We start from the raw sequence: 19,028 nt of genomic DNA, 5'->3' as shown, positions 1-19,028 counted from the left end.
CCACCATCCTCAAGAAAAGTGTAGGATCTAGCATCCTTTTCCTTCAATAGACTGCTCTTCCTTGTGATTGCAATTCATTCATTATTTATTCCGCAAGGCCTGAACCCCCAAAGCCAATGAAATCAATGAAAAGACCTTCCCTTTGACTTGAGTTGACCTCACACCACCTACATGTTGACCTCACACCACCTACATTGCTTCTGAATGCCCTGCAAAGCTCCAGTGCAAAGACCCCAGGAACTCTGCAGTCCTAAATGGAGGTGCTTAATGAATTCAGGCAGTTACTGAGTTTTTCTCAATTGAATCGCTCTTTGGAATTCAGATGCCCACACTTAAGGAACCCAATTGAATCCTGGGCTTAGCAAAAAACTCTTCATCGATGCTAAATATTAGAAGTATGCTTCAGAAAACACACACAAATATGCATGTACATACATGAAGATGCATTCCTTGATCTTAGTGGATGGATAATATCTGCAAACGTACTTATATGCCATCTAACTACATTATGAAGACATTTTACATACGTAGATTACTGTAGGTTTGCCTGTATAAAAAATGTGCTAAACCTTATGTAAAATTGCTTTGGAAAAACTCTTTATATGTCATTCATTTTTTTTTCTAAAGAAGCTGCTTATCATGGTGGCAGGAATAAATTACTCTCAAGCCACTGTCCAAAGCCAGTCTATATTATTTGAGGATTGGGTCCCATGTTTTAATGTTGTTTCCTTATTCATACAAAATGATGCCATGATTTCATATCCCAGGGACTTAGCAGAACTACTTTTGAAGATAGGTTCAAAGCTACAGTAACAGAAAAGCAAGAATGAGAAACGCCATGGTCATGGAGGCAATTCATATCTCTCCACTCACTATGCCAAGGTCCAACACTGAGAAAGTGCACTTTAAAATATGCCTAAATAATGTCATTATTATTATGGAAACTGCAAAAATAGCATATGGCAAATCACTGGAAATACTTACATAATACTAGCTAAACCTTTACTTTCTGAGAAGAAATCCCTGCCATATATAGTAATCCTTTATGTTTTGGTGGTTCCCATTCCTTCAAGCATCTCAAAGTATTTTATAAACAATAAAATTAGGCCCAAAACATGTATTTGAGGTATTCAGGGCCTTATAAGTTAATATTGGCCCTAGCTTACAGATAAATCAGAGTACAGTCATAATACCCAATGCTCCTCTCAGAGGTGGAGATGATTTGCAGACCCTGAAAAATTAGGAAAAGAACCACAACAAGGAGACTTCAAGTCCAACGCTTTATCAAAAAAAAACATGCTCCCTTTCTTTTTTGCTGAAGGCACTGTGAGATTTGGCCCTCAGAAACAAGTGGGGTAGATAATGAATTAGAGCTAAGAGGTAGGATGGCAGGTGCGACGGGAAGAAAATGCCATGCTAAACACAACAAGAGGAAAACATACAGCATCAAAAGTCTTACCTCCCCGTTCAGGAAGCAATAGAGAACAGCAACAACAAAGCCCTGGATAAATACAAGAGAAGAGACTATGAATTTAAATCCTCTAGGAAATGTTAGAAAGCAGCTGGAGACGAAAAAAATAAAATAAACTCGTCTGGAAAGTGTGCATCAGAGGTGAATGAGCACACAGCAGAGACAGACTCATACCCAGCAATCAGAATGAATGCACCTTTCTTCTCAACAAAAGCAACAGTCACTGCATATTCACCTGGAAAGATCCCAGCCCCAGTTCAAACACAAGTCTCTCCCGCTTGCTGACATTTTCAGGAGAAAAGGCGAACACAGTGTAGTGAATTCCGAACAAGGGGATCAGCAGCAGCGTGGAGCGAGCCAGCCTCCTGTGACAACAAACAGAGAGCAGGTGAGCGCATTTTGGCAACAAATCTAGTGCTTTGAGAAGAGAGACTCGTTCTGTTGGAGGAGAAAAACTTCCAACGTTCCCATACCTTCTAGCCCTTAACTACACACTTACTGGGAACATCTACATGTGCAATCAATGCTATTTGGCTTTACTGCTCAGTAAATTTACTACCTGCAGATGCCTTCTACGATGCATGTGCAGGTAGTAAATTTACTGCACAGTAGATTAATTTACTGCGCAGTAAATCCCTGCACATGTAGACAGTGAAGCTTTACTGTGCAGCAGATTAATTAAGTGTGCAGTAAAGCATCCCATGTAGACACGGCCCCTCTATTCTCTTCAGCCTTCCTGACGCTACCCCGCTGCAGTCTAGGTATGTGTATCAATCAACTCAGTAGAAATACTATTCGATTCCGCTATTTTGACTATGTTCTTATAGGCAGGACTGTCTCGTATTAAGGACATGTACAACACCACGCACGATACCATATCATTTACAGGTCCACCAGACAATTTCCTTCTTCAGTACAGAGCCTTGAATCATCTTTGAGTTCAGCTTATCTTTAGAGAGGAAAGGTCCTTGTAGTACTATGCAACCCTGGCCCTACTGCCCCAAAGCCTACTCATTAATACTAGTGGAAAACACATACAATTCCATTGATGTCAATGGTGCTGCTCCATGCTAAATGGGTAAAGAAGGAAAGCAGGACCAATGAGGCTAGAAAAGGACTATAGGAAACCAATGGATGTACTAGTAAGTTGTTAACTCTGTAGGGATAAAAGTGACTCTAATACACAGCTCCAGCATGAGGCCTATGCATCAAGTCCCACTTCAGTCAAGGTCGATTCCCACCTGTGCTTGGTGAGGAAGCATGCCGTTATCAGGAACCATCTTTCACTTCTTTTTCTTTGTGCTGTTGTATATGTTGAGTTTTTATGGGGTAAACACACAGAAATCTCAAGACAAATGAACACCTAGCTGGCCATAAAGGGTACAAGCTGCAAAAATGAATGCCTCCTTCTCTAGAGGTTCATTTCCCTCTAGAAGGAGAATGAAAGATCGATGAAAGATGGGACCACTTAGACAGATGCACATGATCACTTCCTGTAAAATGAGATGTGAAGGAAAGGGGGCAAATAAGCAAAGATAGAAGCCCTTGCCAAATTCTAGATGAGTTCCTCCTCACCCCTACAAATGCAACATTGATATGGTTGTACCTATTGCAAAATGAAAAATGTGACACTGGTTCATTGATGACAGTGGGTTTTCCCACCCAACTATATTCTCCTCCCTGCCCTGTTCCTCATTCCTCTTTCCTGAACACAGCTTGAATGTGCCAAAGTGCTTGTCATCAGCTACCTGTACAAGCACGTGGGAGTCATAAGGTGCTTGTGCACTATGGATCATATTTATGATGCTCAATACCTCAGACCAAACCACACTGCTTCTGTGGACTCAGAATATAACTTTAGCTTAGGAAATAAGAAAAGTCTCAGAAACACTGGAAAAAAAAAGAGGAGGAGACTAATTAGAAACATTGGTATGAAGGATCTACAGGATGTAAAACAAGGTTGTAGAGGAATTATGCAGAGTGGGAACAGGAGTAAAGGATTCACATTAATAACAAGATGCTTCTGGCAAACTAAGGACAAAGTGTATCAAGAGGGAGAGCGAAAGCAATGTAGAAGTGTGTTACCATTTGGAGCTGAAAATAATGTTAGTGGAAATCACTAGATGGCACTACTAAAACTATTCTCAACTGTATGTATAGGTAGTTAGGACTTGGAAAAATACTCCTGGGGGTTTTGGGTGCAATTTTGGGGGGGAAACTGGATGTGGGTGGAGACACAAGACAATTACTACCTAGTAAATTATCTGTCCTATGTAGTAAACATGGAGCAGACACGTGACACACAGCCCTACGATCTCATAGATCACTAAAATGGTGAGTCAAGTTAGAAACGCGACTGCATGGCGAAGTGGAAAGTGCCCTGTGTCTGTTCCCGTGATCGGCTTCGTCCTCGGTAGCCATGCAAACTGGCTTCCTTGCTAATTAGTGGTGAAGCTCTGCAGTGGCCAGTTTACTCCATCCTGGGGATGTCTACATGAGATGTTTTCTGCAGAGTTGGCATATTAGTTCCACAGTAAAAGCCTCTGCATCTGTACATGTGACCCTATTCGGCCACAGTAAATTAATGAACTCTGCCACAGGATAGTACTCATATTTACAAGTACTATCCTACTGCGGAGTTCTTTAGTGTGAAGCAACGCATATGTAAATGCTGATGAGGCTGGCTGGGCACGAGGGTGCTTCAGCACCGGGGCTGCCCGCTGGCTAGCCCTACACTGGAGCACCGTCATGCCCCAGCCAACCCCTCCACAGCATGTTGATCTGGGTTGGAGCAGCCCCAACCAGGCTCAATGTGCTGCAGTCCCAGGCACATATATAAACACGGCACCCAGGAGCAATAAACTCTGGAGTGATATGCAGAGTTTATTGCTGCGCATTAATTGCACATGCAGACAGGCCCCCTACAAAGTAATTTTGCTACGGAGTAGCACAGAGGATAAAGGACTCCATAGGAATCTTGCTGTGTGTCCACACCCCATACCATCAGAAAAAGCTTTCCAAGAGTGTTTCTTTTCTGCCTGAAATAATAGCTTAAGTGCAGAGCAAAAGCATAACATTACTAAACTGGTCTTCCACCCTAGACAGGAAGCCTCAAGAAAAAGTCTGAGGTATGCTGGCAAGATAACCTATTGGGGGCTGCTGTCTGTGATGGGCTTCTCTTGCATTCACTAGAAGGCTTCACTTTTTAAGGCTTTCAACCTACCACCTTGCAACAACTCAAGGAAAAAATCATTCTTCTGCAGGCCAACAAGGGAACTACACATTGCTTCATTGTGAACTCCCCCAAAGCAATGATTTGAGATGAGTAATGTAGACTATTTCAGTGTCGTCCACTCTCATGATTTTTGGTGTTATTCTTAAAGTCTACGCTTCAGGAATGTGAAAAAAGCTTTGCTCTTTCTTTTATATCTATTTATATATTTCTATATAAATATAGCTACAATTTCACATTCCTGAAGTGCAGACTTTAAGAACAACGCCAAAAAACACGAGAGTTGGCAAAACTGCTATTTTGTTCTCAGGTCACAAGCCTGTCTTGTATTAAGCCAATTCTTCTTGTTGATCAATTCCTGTCCTCCCCGCATTTATTTCTTTGGATCGTTTTTGTTCAGAATCAGTGCACTGGCTGACTCTTTGGGGCAGATTCCTGCCTTACTCTTTTGCAAACACATTGAGAAAAGAGATAATGTTGGAAAGTTATATTTTCTGGCTTAAATTGGAGCAACTTGGAAAGCAAAGGAGAATGTGTGCAAATGTTAAGAAAGGGAACATAAGGCTCTGTTTTACTGATGATCAGTGTAGCGGGCCTTTTTTTTGACAGTGCAGGATTCAGATCAACAGACTCAACCGCGAACTTCCAGTGAAAGACAGTCAGCACAGCATATGGTTTAAGCAAAGATAGAATGAACATATCATGGGCATTCATTGCCTTAGCTCCATTGTTATTTATGCAGCTATGCTAATTTAGGCCAGCTCTGAGTCTGCTTCATTCCCCCTCTGCCCAACCACCCTGATGTTGTTACGTTAAATTTTCAAATACAGACCTTTTTCCCTAAGGTCCTGAGACCTAACCACTTTGCTACATAATGCTTCATAATTATTGCTTTAAAAAAATAGGTAGACTGGTTCATAGTTTGCATACAGACATTTTACATATGCCATAGACACTTTCCACACCCGCCCCAGTCATTGAAAAGACTCCCGTTGACTTCAGTAGGTCTCGAACCAGGCCTTAGGTCTCGAACCAGGCCTTTGTTCTGCTATTCAAAACAGTCAGCCGTGATGGTCAATACACTGATACATTTCAAACAACTAATCCTAAAAATTCCTGCTTGTGATGCATCAGCAAAAGCACAGAACAACGACACAACTCCAACATGCAACAAGAAATAACACACGGCTTCCCTCGAGATGCTGCCCCTCTGCTAACACAACCCCCGTATGTGCAACATGCGTCATACAAACACGGTAATGTCACAGGAGTGTGTACACTTACAGGGTAATGGTGGATAGTTCTGACATCTTGCAAGAGTGCTGGTTAGCCCTCTTAGGCTTACAGTAGCATTTCTGAACGCAGCTGCTAAATATGACAAAATTAGCATTTTTTTCAGCATATTGTGAACAGGCCAAGGTATGTCAGTATCAAACACATTTCATGAGACACGGCACAACGATGGAAAGCAGACAGGACTGAATGCAATTTCCACGCAAGTCAGCTGGTTGAATGAAGCAGAAAATAAACAAGAGAAATAAAAGGCACCGGATGGCACTGACAATTGTGGTGTGTTGCTTCACAGACCCGTTTAAAACTGAACACCCTGGCTGGCTGCAGGGCACTTGTGTTATGCAGCAAAAATATATATGTGGCTTTTCTACAGTCCGAAACTGTGCAAAGAGAAAGAGAAGAATCTACTGAATGGAAATTGATGTTATGTATTGTGGATAACAATTACAAAGAAGCAGTAATTAGGGAAACAGAAATTATTGTCAGAGCCTGTTGTGTCCAAGCAGTCTCAAGGTAACGGCAGGGATTTCTCCACAACTTTGCATAACTGAGTTATTATAAGAAAATGTTCACAGACACTGACTGATGTGCTTCTCAGTTCAGCTTTCTCCACAATACTTTTCAAAACTTTATGCATGACCGCTGCCCCTCACAGGGATGGATCTTCTCATTTTTCTGTGGGCTTACACCCAGAAAAGCATTCATGCAAAGGCGATAGCCTTATGCGATATCAACAGCGCAATATCTGCTTTTGTATCTTCAAAATGATCTCTAAGTCACCCCTGGAAGCCACAAGGTACCCCAGTGGAGAGATGAATCCTGTGTGCCATAGCAGGACACTGTTTCTATGGGGTTGGAAAGCAGGGGACGAGCTGGAGAAACATTTTGAAAGATCTAATGGGGATCCACAGACTGTATAGAGGGGGATGTACCTGACCTGGGAGGTCTCGAGGACTTCACAGAAGTCAGCTTCTAGGTTGTGTGCGACTTCCTTCCTCCAACAGGATCCCAGGAGAACGCATGTTTACTCTGGGGTTGTCTATACAAACCCATGTCAAGTCATCTCAAAGGAGGCCACACACTGGAGTATTCTGAGAGTTCAGATGTTTTCTGGCAAAATCCCTTTGGGCATTCGAGCAGGAGAAGGCAGCCTTGACCTGTACCTGGGGGTCCCACAAACAGCTTGAGCAGACATTGAATTTGTCTCGCAAGATGAATCAGATCACGGCTAGACTGTTCATATTTGGGACAGCACTGCACAGCAGGGCACAGGCATTGGGAGTGCTTTGAGTTGTTGCACCTGGGGGGGGGGGGAACAAAATGGGGGAGGGTGCCACCATTTGGAGGACTTGTTCAAGATTACATCACAATCCTAAAAAGGACGAGTCTTTTGTAGGCCTTCACAAATGGCGCACAGTACGCAGCAGCTCTTTTTTTCTTGCATCTAGGTAAAACATTGAGGGGCTGCTTTTAATGTATATGTGGTGTATATATGTTTAATAAATACATAGTATATATCCTTAGTCCTATCTGTCTTAAAGCATGTCTACACTGCACTGGACCATGCTAAGGAACACCACTGGAAAACCATGTCCTACCCACTCAGGCCCTGCTCTGTATTTTCTGCACACAAAAATAATGTCATGGAGAGCATGCCTATGCGTTTCTACCCAGGTACATCACTGACAAATTAAGCCCTGCCCAACTCATTCCTCTGGCAAGCTAAAGACCCAATGAGACCCTGGACATGCTTCAACAGGAGTGAGTGGGTGGGGCTTAGTTTATCAGTGACATACAAAGGAGTCAAGTCATGCAAACACGCCCAACTTTGGGGTGGAAGCCATAGTACCATGCTCATAGCCACCACTTTCATGAGCATGCCCATGATTGAGAGCAGGGAATGCACTAAAGAAATAACTACATGGCATTTTTTTTCACCAGACTGGGCAGTTTATATTTTCATAGTAGTGCATCACAGTATAGACATGACCTAGGAGGCACAAAGACCACCCTCTCACACACGGGTGAGATTTTATGCTAAACTTCTGGGAAATCATAGGATCATAGGAAAGTAGGGTTGAAAGGGACCTCACAAGGTCTAGTTCAGCCCCCTGCACATGCCAGGAGCACCCTTGAATAAATCACCCTAGCCAAGTGTCTGTCTAAACTTGTCTGGAAAACTTGCAAGGATGGAGATTGTAGAGTTTCTCTATGTAACCTGCTTCAATGCTTGACCACCCTCGTAGTCAGCAAGTTCCTCCTAATTTCTAACCTAAATTTCCCCTGCTGAAGCTAGAGGCTATTGCTCCTTGTCCCAGCCGTATAGGCATAGAGGAAAGCCCATCTCCATCCTGTCTGGAATCACCTTTCCAGTATTGGAAGGCTTTAGCAAATCCCCCCTTGGTCTTCTCTTCTCCTGGCTAAATAACCCTAGCCCTTCTGCCTTTCCTCTGTACATATAGATATAAAGCCGAAGCATCTTTTCTCCAGCTGCGGTAGACATTACAGCCAGGGAAATGAGGATAAAGGACCCTCAAGTTTTCCTGACTTGGGTTGTTCTGGAGCATTAATTGGACAATCCTGTGTGGTCAAGTCAAGGCAATGCTCCAGCGATTCAGCTTTGCCTCTGATAATCTTTACTTCTCAAGTCTCCCATTGAGGGCTAATGAGTTAGTTCCTAGAAGATAGTAGTTGCCTTCCTCTCTTTTTGCACCAAGGGAAGTCTCTTAAGGCAATATTCAGGGTTTCAAGCAGCCCTTTACATCTCTCCAACCCTCATATGTTATCTGTGATGCGTACGATCGTCTACAGTGCTCTTGCCAACAACCCATAGCTCTGATCGGTAGCTCTAGGTGCAAACAACACAGCACTTTCCGTGAAAATACCCTCCCTGCAGTTTATTTCTCAGCCTGATCATATTTATGTAGCACAGGTATCTGGACTGAAACATTGGTTATCTATTTATTTCAGCTATCGCAACAAGGAGTTGACTTGGGACGGAGTTATTTTCTGTTGCAGTCTGGGATGTTTAAGCTTAAGCTTCTCCTTGTGTGAATACATGCGTTGTTTTGTGGTTGTTTATCTGGTTTCAGATGGCCGGTACAATTTATAAATGAAATAATAAGTAAGGAATACATACTTTGCAGACAGAACATACTGTTTTCTATTATTATTAGAACCTTTCAGACAATACCACTTATTAATTTCTTTCACCTTGAACATAACTAGCAGATGTATTCTGGGCACAGCATATTTATAACTGGAGGTGATTTAGGAACTAAATAGAATACAACCTGGTGTTTCAGATCCTTCCTTGTTTGTCTAGTGCCAGAAGAGAGAGGGGGAAAAAAAATCAAGCCTTGACTTGTAGGCTAGGGACATAAACTGGTTTAAGTGATCAGAAACTGGTTTAAACCTGTAGCAGAACAGATGTTCAGTGCACATAAACCAGTTTGAAAATGGCTGAAACCGGTTTGAGAGAAACCTGGTTGAATGTAGTATCAGACTTAACTGATTTGGGTCAAACCAGTGTATGTAATGTCTGTCCTGGACCATAAAGCACAGCATATCTGTTTTGTGTGATGCAGAAAAGGTAAATATGGGCCTGGACAGCATCACTGTTAAAAAATCCCATCTTAAAGCAGAACTGTGAAGTGCAGCATACTTTCTCTATTGTTATGGTGCAGAATTAGGCATTGTTTAACAGCTGAACTTGCTAATAACAATAGAAGAGACGATTTTAAGATATAGCTGGTTCTTTTTTGCTAGGGGCATATTTTCAAAAGGGACTACTGATTTTGAGGATGTTGCCTTTTGAACACCCTCCTAGACAGAGGCCTTCTGAAAAATGAACCCTCTTTGAAACTCAGGTCCCAAATAATCAGTCTCAAGCTGGACGCTCCAGAACGGAGACACGTGGCACTTCTGAAAAAAAAATTAAATTCTAGCATTCATTTATTTTCCACCCCCAACACATTCCAGTGCAGTACTCTACTTGAAAAATGGCTTCCCTTATTACTTCTTTGCTTTTCCAGTTAGCAGAAATTGATTTTTCCTTGTGAGCCTTTCTAGTGCTTAAAACCAACATGATTCTCCTTGCTTGTTCACTAGCATGAGTGATAAGGATGATGCTCTTCAAGAGTTATTCAAGAAGCTGGGAGTATGTGTCAAATGGAAGTACTTCCTAATCAGAATTAGAGATTCCTGAGCCGCCTTAAATTAATTCATGAAGTCCAGTTTTAACCTAATGGACTGCATTAACTACCCAACGGCGTACAACATTGTCATGAATAATGGCATAATTTAAATTAGGGTTTATATCCAGATCTTTCTAGGTCATCCCATATACCTCCATTGCTGTAACTGCCATAAAGGGAGTGACAAAATAGCCCCAAGCATAAGTCAGCAGGGTTTTTGTGGATGCAGGTGCACCTTTTTAGACTGTGTGTATCTAGAAAACAGGTAATTTTATGCAACTGAGTGAATAAACTATTTGCTACCATGGCAAACAAACATTTTCCTCCCAGTTCTTTTTGGCTAAAATACCCTAAATTATGAAAATGAAATTTTACATAAAAAAAATTCCTGTTTTATGAAGAAAAAACTATTTTGTAAGGGATTTCTGTCCCCTCCCCACCTTGTTTGCCTTCCTCATGGCTTTTTGTTTCATGTTTCAACATTAAAAAAGATAGGCAAAGGTAGGGGGAAAAAATACCAATATATCAAAAGGAATACATTTTCTGTTCTCTCCCCACAAACCTTTTTAAATCTTCATGGACATTTTCCTTTTTTTCCCATAAAACCCATTTATTTTACCCCAAATCTTATTTAGACTATTTCTTTTTTATATAGTCTGAAAAGCGTGCATGTGCAATAAAAACAAATTATGTTGGGGGTTGGCCTAGATGACCCAAGAGGGCCCGCTCCAGCTCTATAAGTCTATGAGTCTATGATTCTTTAGTGCGTGTCATCAGCAATCAGATAAATGATAGGTGCTTAGAAAGGTTAATAGGCAAATTGAGCTAAATCGTGGGAATGGACCTATACATTGTCACCAGAGCAATGTAGATTCAGGGGGACAGCAGCTTACTAAGATCACACAGGTGTGAAAAGGGCAGAAATTCGCCTATGAAGGACTGTTAAGATGAAAAGGAGAAAAATTCTGCACGTTATGAGTGATGCCTTTAAGACTCTTTAGGCACTTGGCTTGGGTAAATCCTTTTGGCCCGAGTGCAAGTTTGTCCAGGATCCCAAGTCCCATAGCTATTTATGGTAGAAGGGGAGACTATAGGAAGAAATCCACATGGGAAAAAAAAATCAGACCAAGAATGAAAAATAGAGAGTGTGGTAGGGATGCAGAAAGAGAGAAAAAAATCTAAATGAAAAGAAAAGAGAGGTACATTATGTTTCATACTGTAGTCACCTGTTTATACTTCCCTGACTTTCTTTTTTCCCAGGATTGGAAGTAGAGGTTCTTTTGGTAGTAAATAGCTGAAGAGTCCTTGCAACTGGGGAAATTATTTTATTTTTACAAGTCAGACCACTTGGGCTTAAGAGAAGGAAGTGCTTTCAAATGGAAAACACTGTTTGTGCCATCTGCAGAATTTCAGTTTGCACCAGGTTTGACCATCTTTGCTTATCCACCCTATACAGGGCGTCTGTATTAAAGCCATATGTTACTCAATTCTCCTGGCACACAATACAAAGCATGTGTCCATCCTTGCTATTTTCAAGTACTTGCAATTGGGAAAAGTATGTGCATTAGCAACAAATGATTATTTTTTGTCTTCGGTACAAGACCATCCATGCTGTAGGAACCTTTCTAGGGCCCACTGAACTCATAGATTCAGGTTTTGAAGCCATAAGTCGTTGAGCCTTTCATCTAGTCCTCTACACATGGAAAGGCCAGAAAACTTCCTTCCAGCTGCATAGATCATCAGCTCCACTTTATATTTCCTCTCTGGACTGAATAGGTATATCTTAGCCAGTCTGAAAACTCTCCCAAGGAGGAGTGCCCAACACATGACCAATGACCGCAACCTGGTACCCCACCATAATTCCTCAGCAAACCCATATTATTAAATAATTCTACCTTGCAAGTAACCTTCAATGAAATTTGAGTGGTGCACCCATCCTGTGGAAGTTACTTCATTTCTGGTCCATGATCTTGAGGTGTGTGACAAGGGGTATTTGAACAAGGTGTGTGACAAGGGGTAGTTGGAGACTGGCCCACCTGGGACTCAGTTCCTTGGAAGTCCTAACTTCCTCTCAGAACAGAGGTTTGGGGGTGAAGCTGGAATGAAGTCTTAGATACCCCTGGCCAACAATAAACTAGAGTCATTCTTGGTTTTTTCTATTTCTTTAGGTCAGGCAGATAGGCAGCCAGCTATGGCAAAGACAGTAGCTGTTGCCTTGAGATCAGGGATCACAAGGAAAAGCATGACGTAGCCATTGAGATGAAGAAAGAAAGGCAGAAGTAACAGAACATTTAAATCAAGGATGCTTTTTTACTAAATTAGAAATTCCTGAGCCTCCTTACACTAATTCATGAAGGCCAGTTTTAACCAAATATTGACTATCCAATGGTGAACAACATTGTAATATATAATGGAATAATTCTGGTATAAACACATTAGTAAAACTGTTGAGTAGGTGATTTGAACTATTAAACTCATATTATATTCAATAAAGCTTGGGAAAACTGTTAATGTGTTTGAATGCAAGTGACCTTCCGTGGAGAGTACTCGCTCCAAAATCCATGCATTAAAAGATTGGGGAATCTAGCGTCTCTACTCTTATTAGCAGCGATTTCTCCAAATAAGCATACATTGAAGAAATTCTAACAGTAAGGACTACAGTTTCTAAGACCCCCAAAACTGCAAAGATCAAGTTTGCGCCTTCCCCAAAACAAGCAAAATCTGGGGTTTCTAAATCCCTGCTCTGTGTGTATAAACTGCCAATTGTGAAAGCACAATATGTAATGGGGCATGTTTAGAGGCCAGAGTGAACACCCAAAACTAAAGCCCTGGCCTATATCTGTTGGCCATCTACATCAAATACCCTGGAGCTTGATCCTTGAGAGTCAGTCCAGAGCAATCTCAGAAGTGTTACTGAACTTCTGGACCTGATTTCAAACCATTTTCCTTGCCTGCCCTTCTCTGCAGTGCTCACAAGTTCCTGTCCCTGATTTCCTTTTGTATCCTATTTCTATCTCTATGGCACACAGCTAGAAACAAGTATAAATGGAGAGACAGGCAGCCCACAGATGGATTCCCAGAAGGGTTATGACTGAGAGACGGGAAGCACAATGTGGCCACAACACACAGGTGAGGAGGGGTGGCTCAGGCTAGTTGAGGCTGACCCTAACTATCAGTGTAAATGTGCCCCAAGAAACCCAATACTGAGATGGTGCAACTCGGTAGAAAGCCACTTTCTTCAGTAGCTCTCTTCAACCTCACTTACGTCAGTGGAGTTATATAGGTGCAGATAAGGAGGATGTGGCCCACTGGAGCTGCTGAATCATGTGTAAAGGCTTCAGCTCCTAGGCCCTTTGAATAGCTCTATGGACTTAAATGGAACTACAGATGGGACCAGTAATGTGCAGGCACTCACGCTAATTGGAGGGAAGGATCTGGCCTAGTGAATTTAATCAACTGCATCATTACCAATGCACAGTTTCTTTCATGTACATCATTAAATGTGTTATCATTATGAGAGATAGATTCATCCTTCTAGAGCAACACCTTTCCACACCACAGCTGCAGTGTCTTAACCGACCCATTCCACACATCAAGATGCAATGAATACACACTTGTTTGGAGAGCCTATTAATAATTCTTAAGACATACAAGACAGAAAGCACAAGATGAGAAAAGTGTTGCTTGCAAAAGTGAAGGCCAAAAAAATGAAATAGACTTTAAAAAAGGATGGAGACAAAACAATGAGAATCAAACTTTTTTGCTTTCCGGCAGACACGGAAATGACAATGGTTGCATAAAATAAAGGGACTCTCATGAATACTGCTTCGCTGCAAGCTAGGAAAGAAATCAAAGGCATATCCTAGAATAGAGATGTCAGAATTATTCCACATTAAGGCAATTAGTGACTGCCTAATGAAGACCAAATTTATTCAGCCCCATTACATGTTTACACAAAGCGTGCGATTCCAGTGGGGGGGAAAAATAGGGTTTCATTTGAAAAATAAAATTCTAAATTCCTCCCTCTCTCTCTGCCCAATAAAACCAAGAACATCAACAGAAACACCACCACAAGAAAGGCTAAAATTATCTACCTCTGGTGCCCCAAGATATGGGTAAAAATTTTAGTAGGCCTACTGGGATTTTCAAAAGCACCTAGATACCTCATTCCCACTGATTTCAACAAGAATTAGACACCAAGATGCTTTTTAAAATTCCACCATGTATTTTTAGCTTGCTAAATAACTTTAAAGTATCTTGCTCCTAAAGTTAATTTAGAGTCTGGCAATGTCAATGAGAGCCTTTCTACTAACCCTAAGTAGCTTAAGACTCCACTTCATATTTCTTCCTGATACTATTGAGACAAAACGCAAATTGAGGCATCAGGACCTGCTATCTAATACTGGACTACCTTCTTCTAGGGAACAAAAATACCCCTTTGCTCTTTCCTTAGAGAGACCAGATCTCTTCTATTTCTAGACATGGTTTCTTTCAGGTCATGGTTTGATGCACCGTGGAGGGATGACATAGATCTGAATTACTTAGAAAGATATGATCTTTTTTATATTTCTGAGTTTTTGACACACGTGATCAAAGTTTAAGAAGCAGAATTAGATTTAAGCTAGCCCTAGAAAAGGTAAGGCACTCCAAGCGCAGGGGGAAGCTCATACTGGTCTTGCCCAGGGAGAGCCTATTTTATAGGCAGATGACTGCAGTCTCAAGACCTGCACTCCCAGTACTTCCCACCAGCAGTAAATCCACAGTTTAAAATAAAACTTAAAGGTAAAGTTACACGCTACACTCAGACCATACTAAGGACACTTAGAATAGGAGTGTCTGCACATTAAAGCCTGCCAATTTATGCTAAGTGTCCTCCAAGCATCTCAAAGTTATGCCACTTCAAGTGCAGGGTAACTCTGGGCCATGCTACCTACTTTATGTTAGGGTAACTTCAGTCTGCTCCATGGAAATAAAAGGAGCAATGTGCAGTCCTCCAGCATCCCAGCATGCATTGCTTATAACCCCCCCCCACACACACACACACTCAGGCAGGACTAGAGCTTAGGTGTCCCAGCTCTTAGCCATGTCCATGCTCACCAGCTCTCTAGTGGCAAGTCAGACCTATGCAGGCAAGAAACAGTATTAACCCTTAATGTGCAACTGCTCACAGCACGTTCTAGTTTTTAAATTGCTTAGCATTCCACAGATTTACTATGGTCTAAGCGTAATATGTAACTTCATCCTAAGAAAACTGGGGAAAAAGGCAGGATTGGGCTTAACACTAATTCGGGAAGTATTAATTGACCCAAATAGGCAGCAATTGCTTCAAGCAGAAGCTACTGGATCATCATTAAGTTACTGTTGATTGCAGTACCTATGAAGATTTCAGTAAAGCCAACACATGTTAGATTAGAGTCTTTCCGTTGGACCTCATGATCATACTAGATCCTAGCTTTTTCCCTCTGTATCCATAAGCCAAAAACATGAAATTGGCATTAAAAATACATCACATCAGTATGTACAAGAAGCAACTTAAAACAAAGCCTACTTTCTAGTCTCATTTCTATTTCAAAATCAAAGGCAACATCCCCATCAGCTGCCATTAGACAGCTGACACCTGCTCTCGGCTAATAAATACTAATGGGCTACTAATAACTTGGCTCTCTTCACTCCCCGCAGGATAATATTTTTTTAAAAAATACATGCATTGCAGTTTTAATCACAGCAGGGGGACCTGTACTGTTGTGACATATGATTTCAAAAATGGTATTCAGCCATAGTACAACAATTGCATTGCACTAAAAGTCAATGGAATTTCCTTTAAACTGAATTTTGACTCCAACAATGTGTTGCAACCAGCACCCAAAGTATAGAAGAATTTACATGCATAGGGGAAACTTGCTCTGGTGGAGGGGTATCAAAGACCTGGCCCATGGACCAGATCCACCCTGCAGAGCTCCTGGAGGGGACAGGAATATAGGGGTAGAGCCTGCTGCTGAATTCTGGCATATGGTCCTCCCACTGGGGCTACATATTGATGGAAGAGGCCTGAATGATGGCTGGCTTAACTCACACAGGTTCCTGATGCCACTCATACCATCGCCAGAAGTGGATCTGGATCTAGTCCATGAGGCTTTCACTCTCCATGGCTTGGATCCAGATTACTCACACGACCATTTTGGGCATAAGTGCATTAAAAACTGAGGGGCATCAGATAGTAGAGTAATATAGGTGACTTTGCTCACAAATAGATAACTCAATGGTAGGATGTGCCCTTCAATTATTTTCTGTAACTATTTCTTTCTTGCTTATTTACTTCCTTATTAAGTTGTGGTACTCATAGTCAAGATAACCTCAGTTTTCCAAAGATGTACATGCTATCTTTTATTAATCCTGTTCAAAGTTGACACAATCAAAATATAAAACAAGGCTACTGGATGACCACTTGCCCACGAGACTGGAGACAAAAGGCACAATTTCTATGAATGAGGAAGTCAAACCTGTAACACTAAGAAGGGAACAATTTCCAGCATATCATCTGTTCTTCTAGAGTGTATTAGAAATGAGAATTACGTTCCCATTTATCATGCACTGACAACAAAAGAGCAATGTTCATTTTCTCCACGGTCTTTTCCTACTGTTAGGATGTATAAATGCACTGTTTGGGTGAATGGAAGTGCCGCCACCCAACTGATAACGGCCAGGTTTAAGAAATCAAGATGTCACACCAGTGGACTGCTCAGCAAAGTAGCTGCTATTTCCTCTTGGAATTGGGCCTAATGCCATAAAAATCCCATAAGGAAAAACTGGCACTGCTAGTTTTAGTGCTTGCAGCAAGACAAAGCAGTAGAAAAATGACTCACTGACGATCCAGTGATTTTGGAGGTGAATTGCAGAGGAGTGTTTTTGACCAAATCATTTGCCTTAAGAAAATGGATCTTGTTGACCTCACCCCTTTCACTTTTCCTCTAAGGTGCCACCATATGTAAAATCATACATACCTACCTATGATATATGCCATGTTTCTCCTTTCTTTCCAGCAAGATGCTGATTGGAGGAATGACGTAGACCTGAATTAGCTAGATATAGGTGTGCTTTATTTTTATATCTTTGTGTTTTTGATACGTGATACAACATTTAGGAACCGGTTAGATTTAGAAAAAAAAGCAAAGGCAGAAATGAACCCCCCCCCCCCCTCAAAATTAATAAGTTAGGGGAAAAAATGGTGTCAATCAAATATGCTTTAGCCCTGGGTGATGAGTGAGCAAACAAAAGCTTCATGGACATGCTTATGTTTCTTAGCTTTATGGCTCAACCCAGCATAGGACATCATGCATCTACTAGATATACTTATAATAATGAAATAATTATATCCTGTTTCAAATATAAATGGACTTCTCATCAACACCAAGTTGATCGTGGGTACAATAAACTGGATTTTACCTAGACACCTCAGCGCAGTTATTTTCACACTTCAGATCCTTTCTTGGCTTATTGACTAGCTCTACAATACAGGACAAAATTCTGTGTTCAATTATAAGCAGGCAACTGAGTGCAGGATCTACTCCATATTGTTTGCATTTGTCATGTGTGGGATGAAGAATTCTTGGCTATTCAGTTTATTAAGTGTTTGGTTTCCCGTGAAATGGTTGAATCATGAAAGAATATATGAATGTGATAGACACTGTGAGATCAGCTGTAGGCTGTGCCAGTCAAAGGAGAGTTATAAATATAGGCTTTCTCCTAGTCCACAAAGTAGCGTTAAAATGGATGCATATTAGAAAATGGTGATGGTTTCTCAGTTTGTTTATGGGTAGGTACAAGGCTTTCAACATATGGGTATAAAACCAACCCTGAAGCATCTATTAGCTTTTCTGAAAACTTTATACAGTGCAGAATCAAGGGACAGAAGTAACACATAAACTGGTTTAAGTGATCCAAAACTCTTTAAACCTGTAACAGAAGAGAAGCTCAGTGCACAAGGCAGTTTCAAAATGGCTGAAACTGGTTTAAGATAAAGCTGGTTGAATGTAGTATCAGACTTAATTGATTTGGATTGAACCAGTTTATTAAACTTCTGTCCCAGACTCCTTCCTGGTTCAAATTAAATCACAGTCTCCCAGCATCCCAGCATAGTTTCCAGCTCTGGGCTGGGCTGTGCTGTCTGCTCCAGAAAGCAGGGCTGGCCCCACCTTCTGCTCCTTAGCTGGAGCAGTGAAAGCTGGCTGCCAAGGGGGCAAGGGGAAACAAGCCCAGCTGGGGATACAGCCCAGTCTACAGCGGGGACTGCCCCCCACTAGGGTCTGGGGCCAGGGAGGAGCGTATTAAACACCCCTTCCTCTGCTCAAACTTACTGCTGGCTGCAACTGTGGACTAAGAATCCCAGAGGCATGTGGAAGCAGGAAGAGAAGTGATGAGCAACCCTCCAGAGTCCTGCTGCTATAATTCTGGACTGCAAATCCCAGAGACCTCAGGGAGCAGCAGGAAGAAGGAAGGAACACACAGCCAGAGAGCTATGCTTTAGCAACTCTTGGCTTCTAGCCTGAGCCAGTGCAAGCATGTGGCTGCATTTCCTGAATCAAAGGTAAATATCTGTTTGCTTCTGTTTCAATTTAATCTGTGCAGTTTAGATTAATCTGCAAAAATGGAATTAATTTAGCCTCAGGCTTTTTGACTATCTGTACCTAGCCCTAATGATGACATTAGTTTCCAACTTAAGCCATTGGAACATCTAATATGTCCCTAAGTTGGTTATCTACCAAGACTACACATAGGACCTAAGGATCTCATAGCATAGCTCCTTATTGCTTCAGCCATGAGATTTAGTTCAGGTGCT

At 41.6% G+C, this 19,028-nt stretch overlaps 1 protein-coding gene across 4 annotated transcripts in view; it reads right to left on the bottom strand.

Moving 5' to 3' along the window:
- The window catches only part of ADCYAP1R1 (ADCYAP receptor type I), a 220,816-nt gene that overhangs the window by 14,629 nt on the left and 187,159 nt on the right, over positions 1–19,028 (bottom strand). For 2 of the 4 annotated variants that reach the window (XM_059729227.1, XM_059729228.1), the window contains exons 13-15: positions 5,988–6,071; positions 1,707–1,836; positions 1,460–1,501 (exon numbers count right to left, since the gene is read on the bottom strand). In XM_059729227.1, coding sequence (XP_059585210.1) covers positions 1,460–1,501; positions 1,707–1,836; positions 5,988–6,071 — 256 coding nt within the window. The remainder of the gene's footprint in view (positions 1–1,459; positions 1,502–1,706; positions 1,837–5,987; positions 6,072–19,028) is intronic. The other 2 variants (XM_059729229.1, XM_059729230.1) reach the window with 1 other exon arrangement.

This window comes from Alligator mississippiensis, chromosome 5, assembly GCF_030867095.1.
Source record: "Alligator mississippiensis isolate rAllMis1 chromosome 5, rAllMis1, whole genome shotgun sequence".
Lineage (NCBI taxonomy): Eukaryota > Metazoa > Chordata > Crocodylia > Alligatoridae > Alligator > Alligator mississippiensis.
The sequence above is the reverse complement of the archived record's forward strand: the minus strand, read 5'-3'. Positions and strand labels throughout refer to the sequence as shown.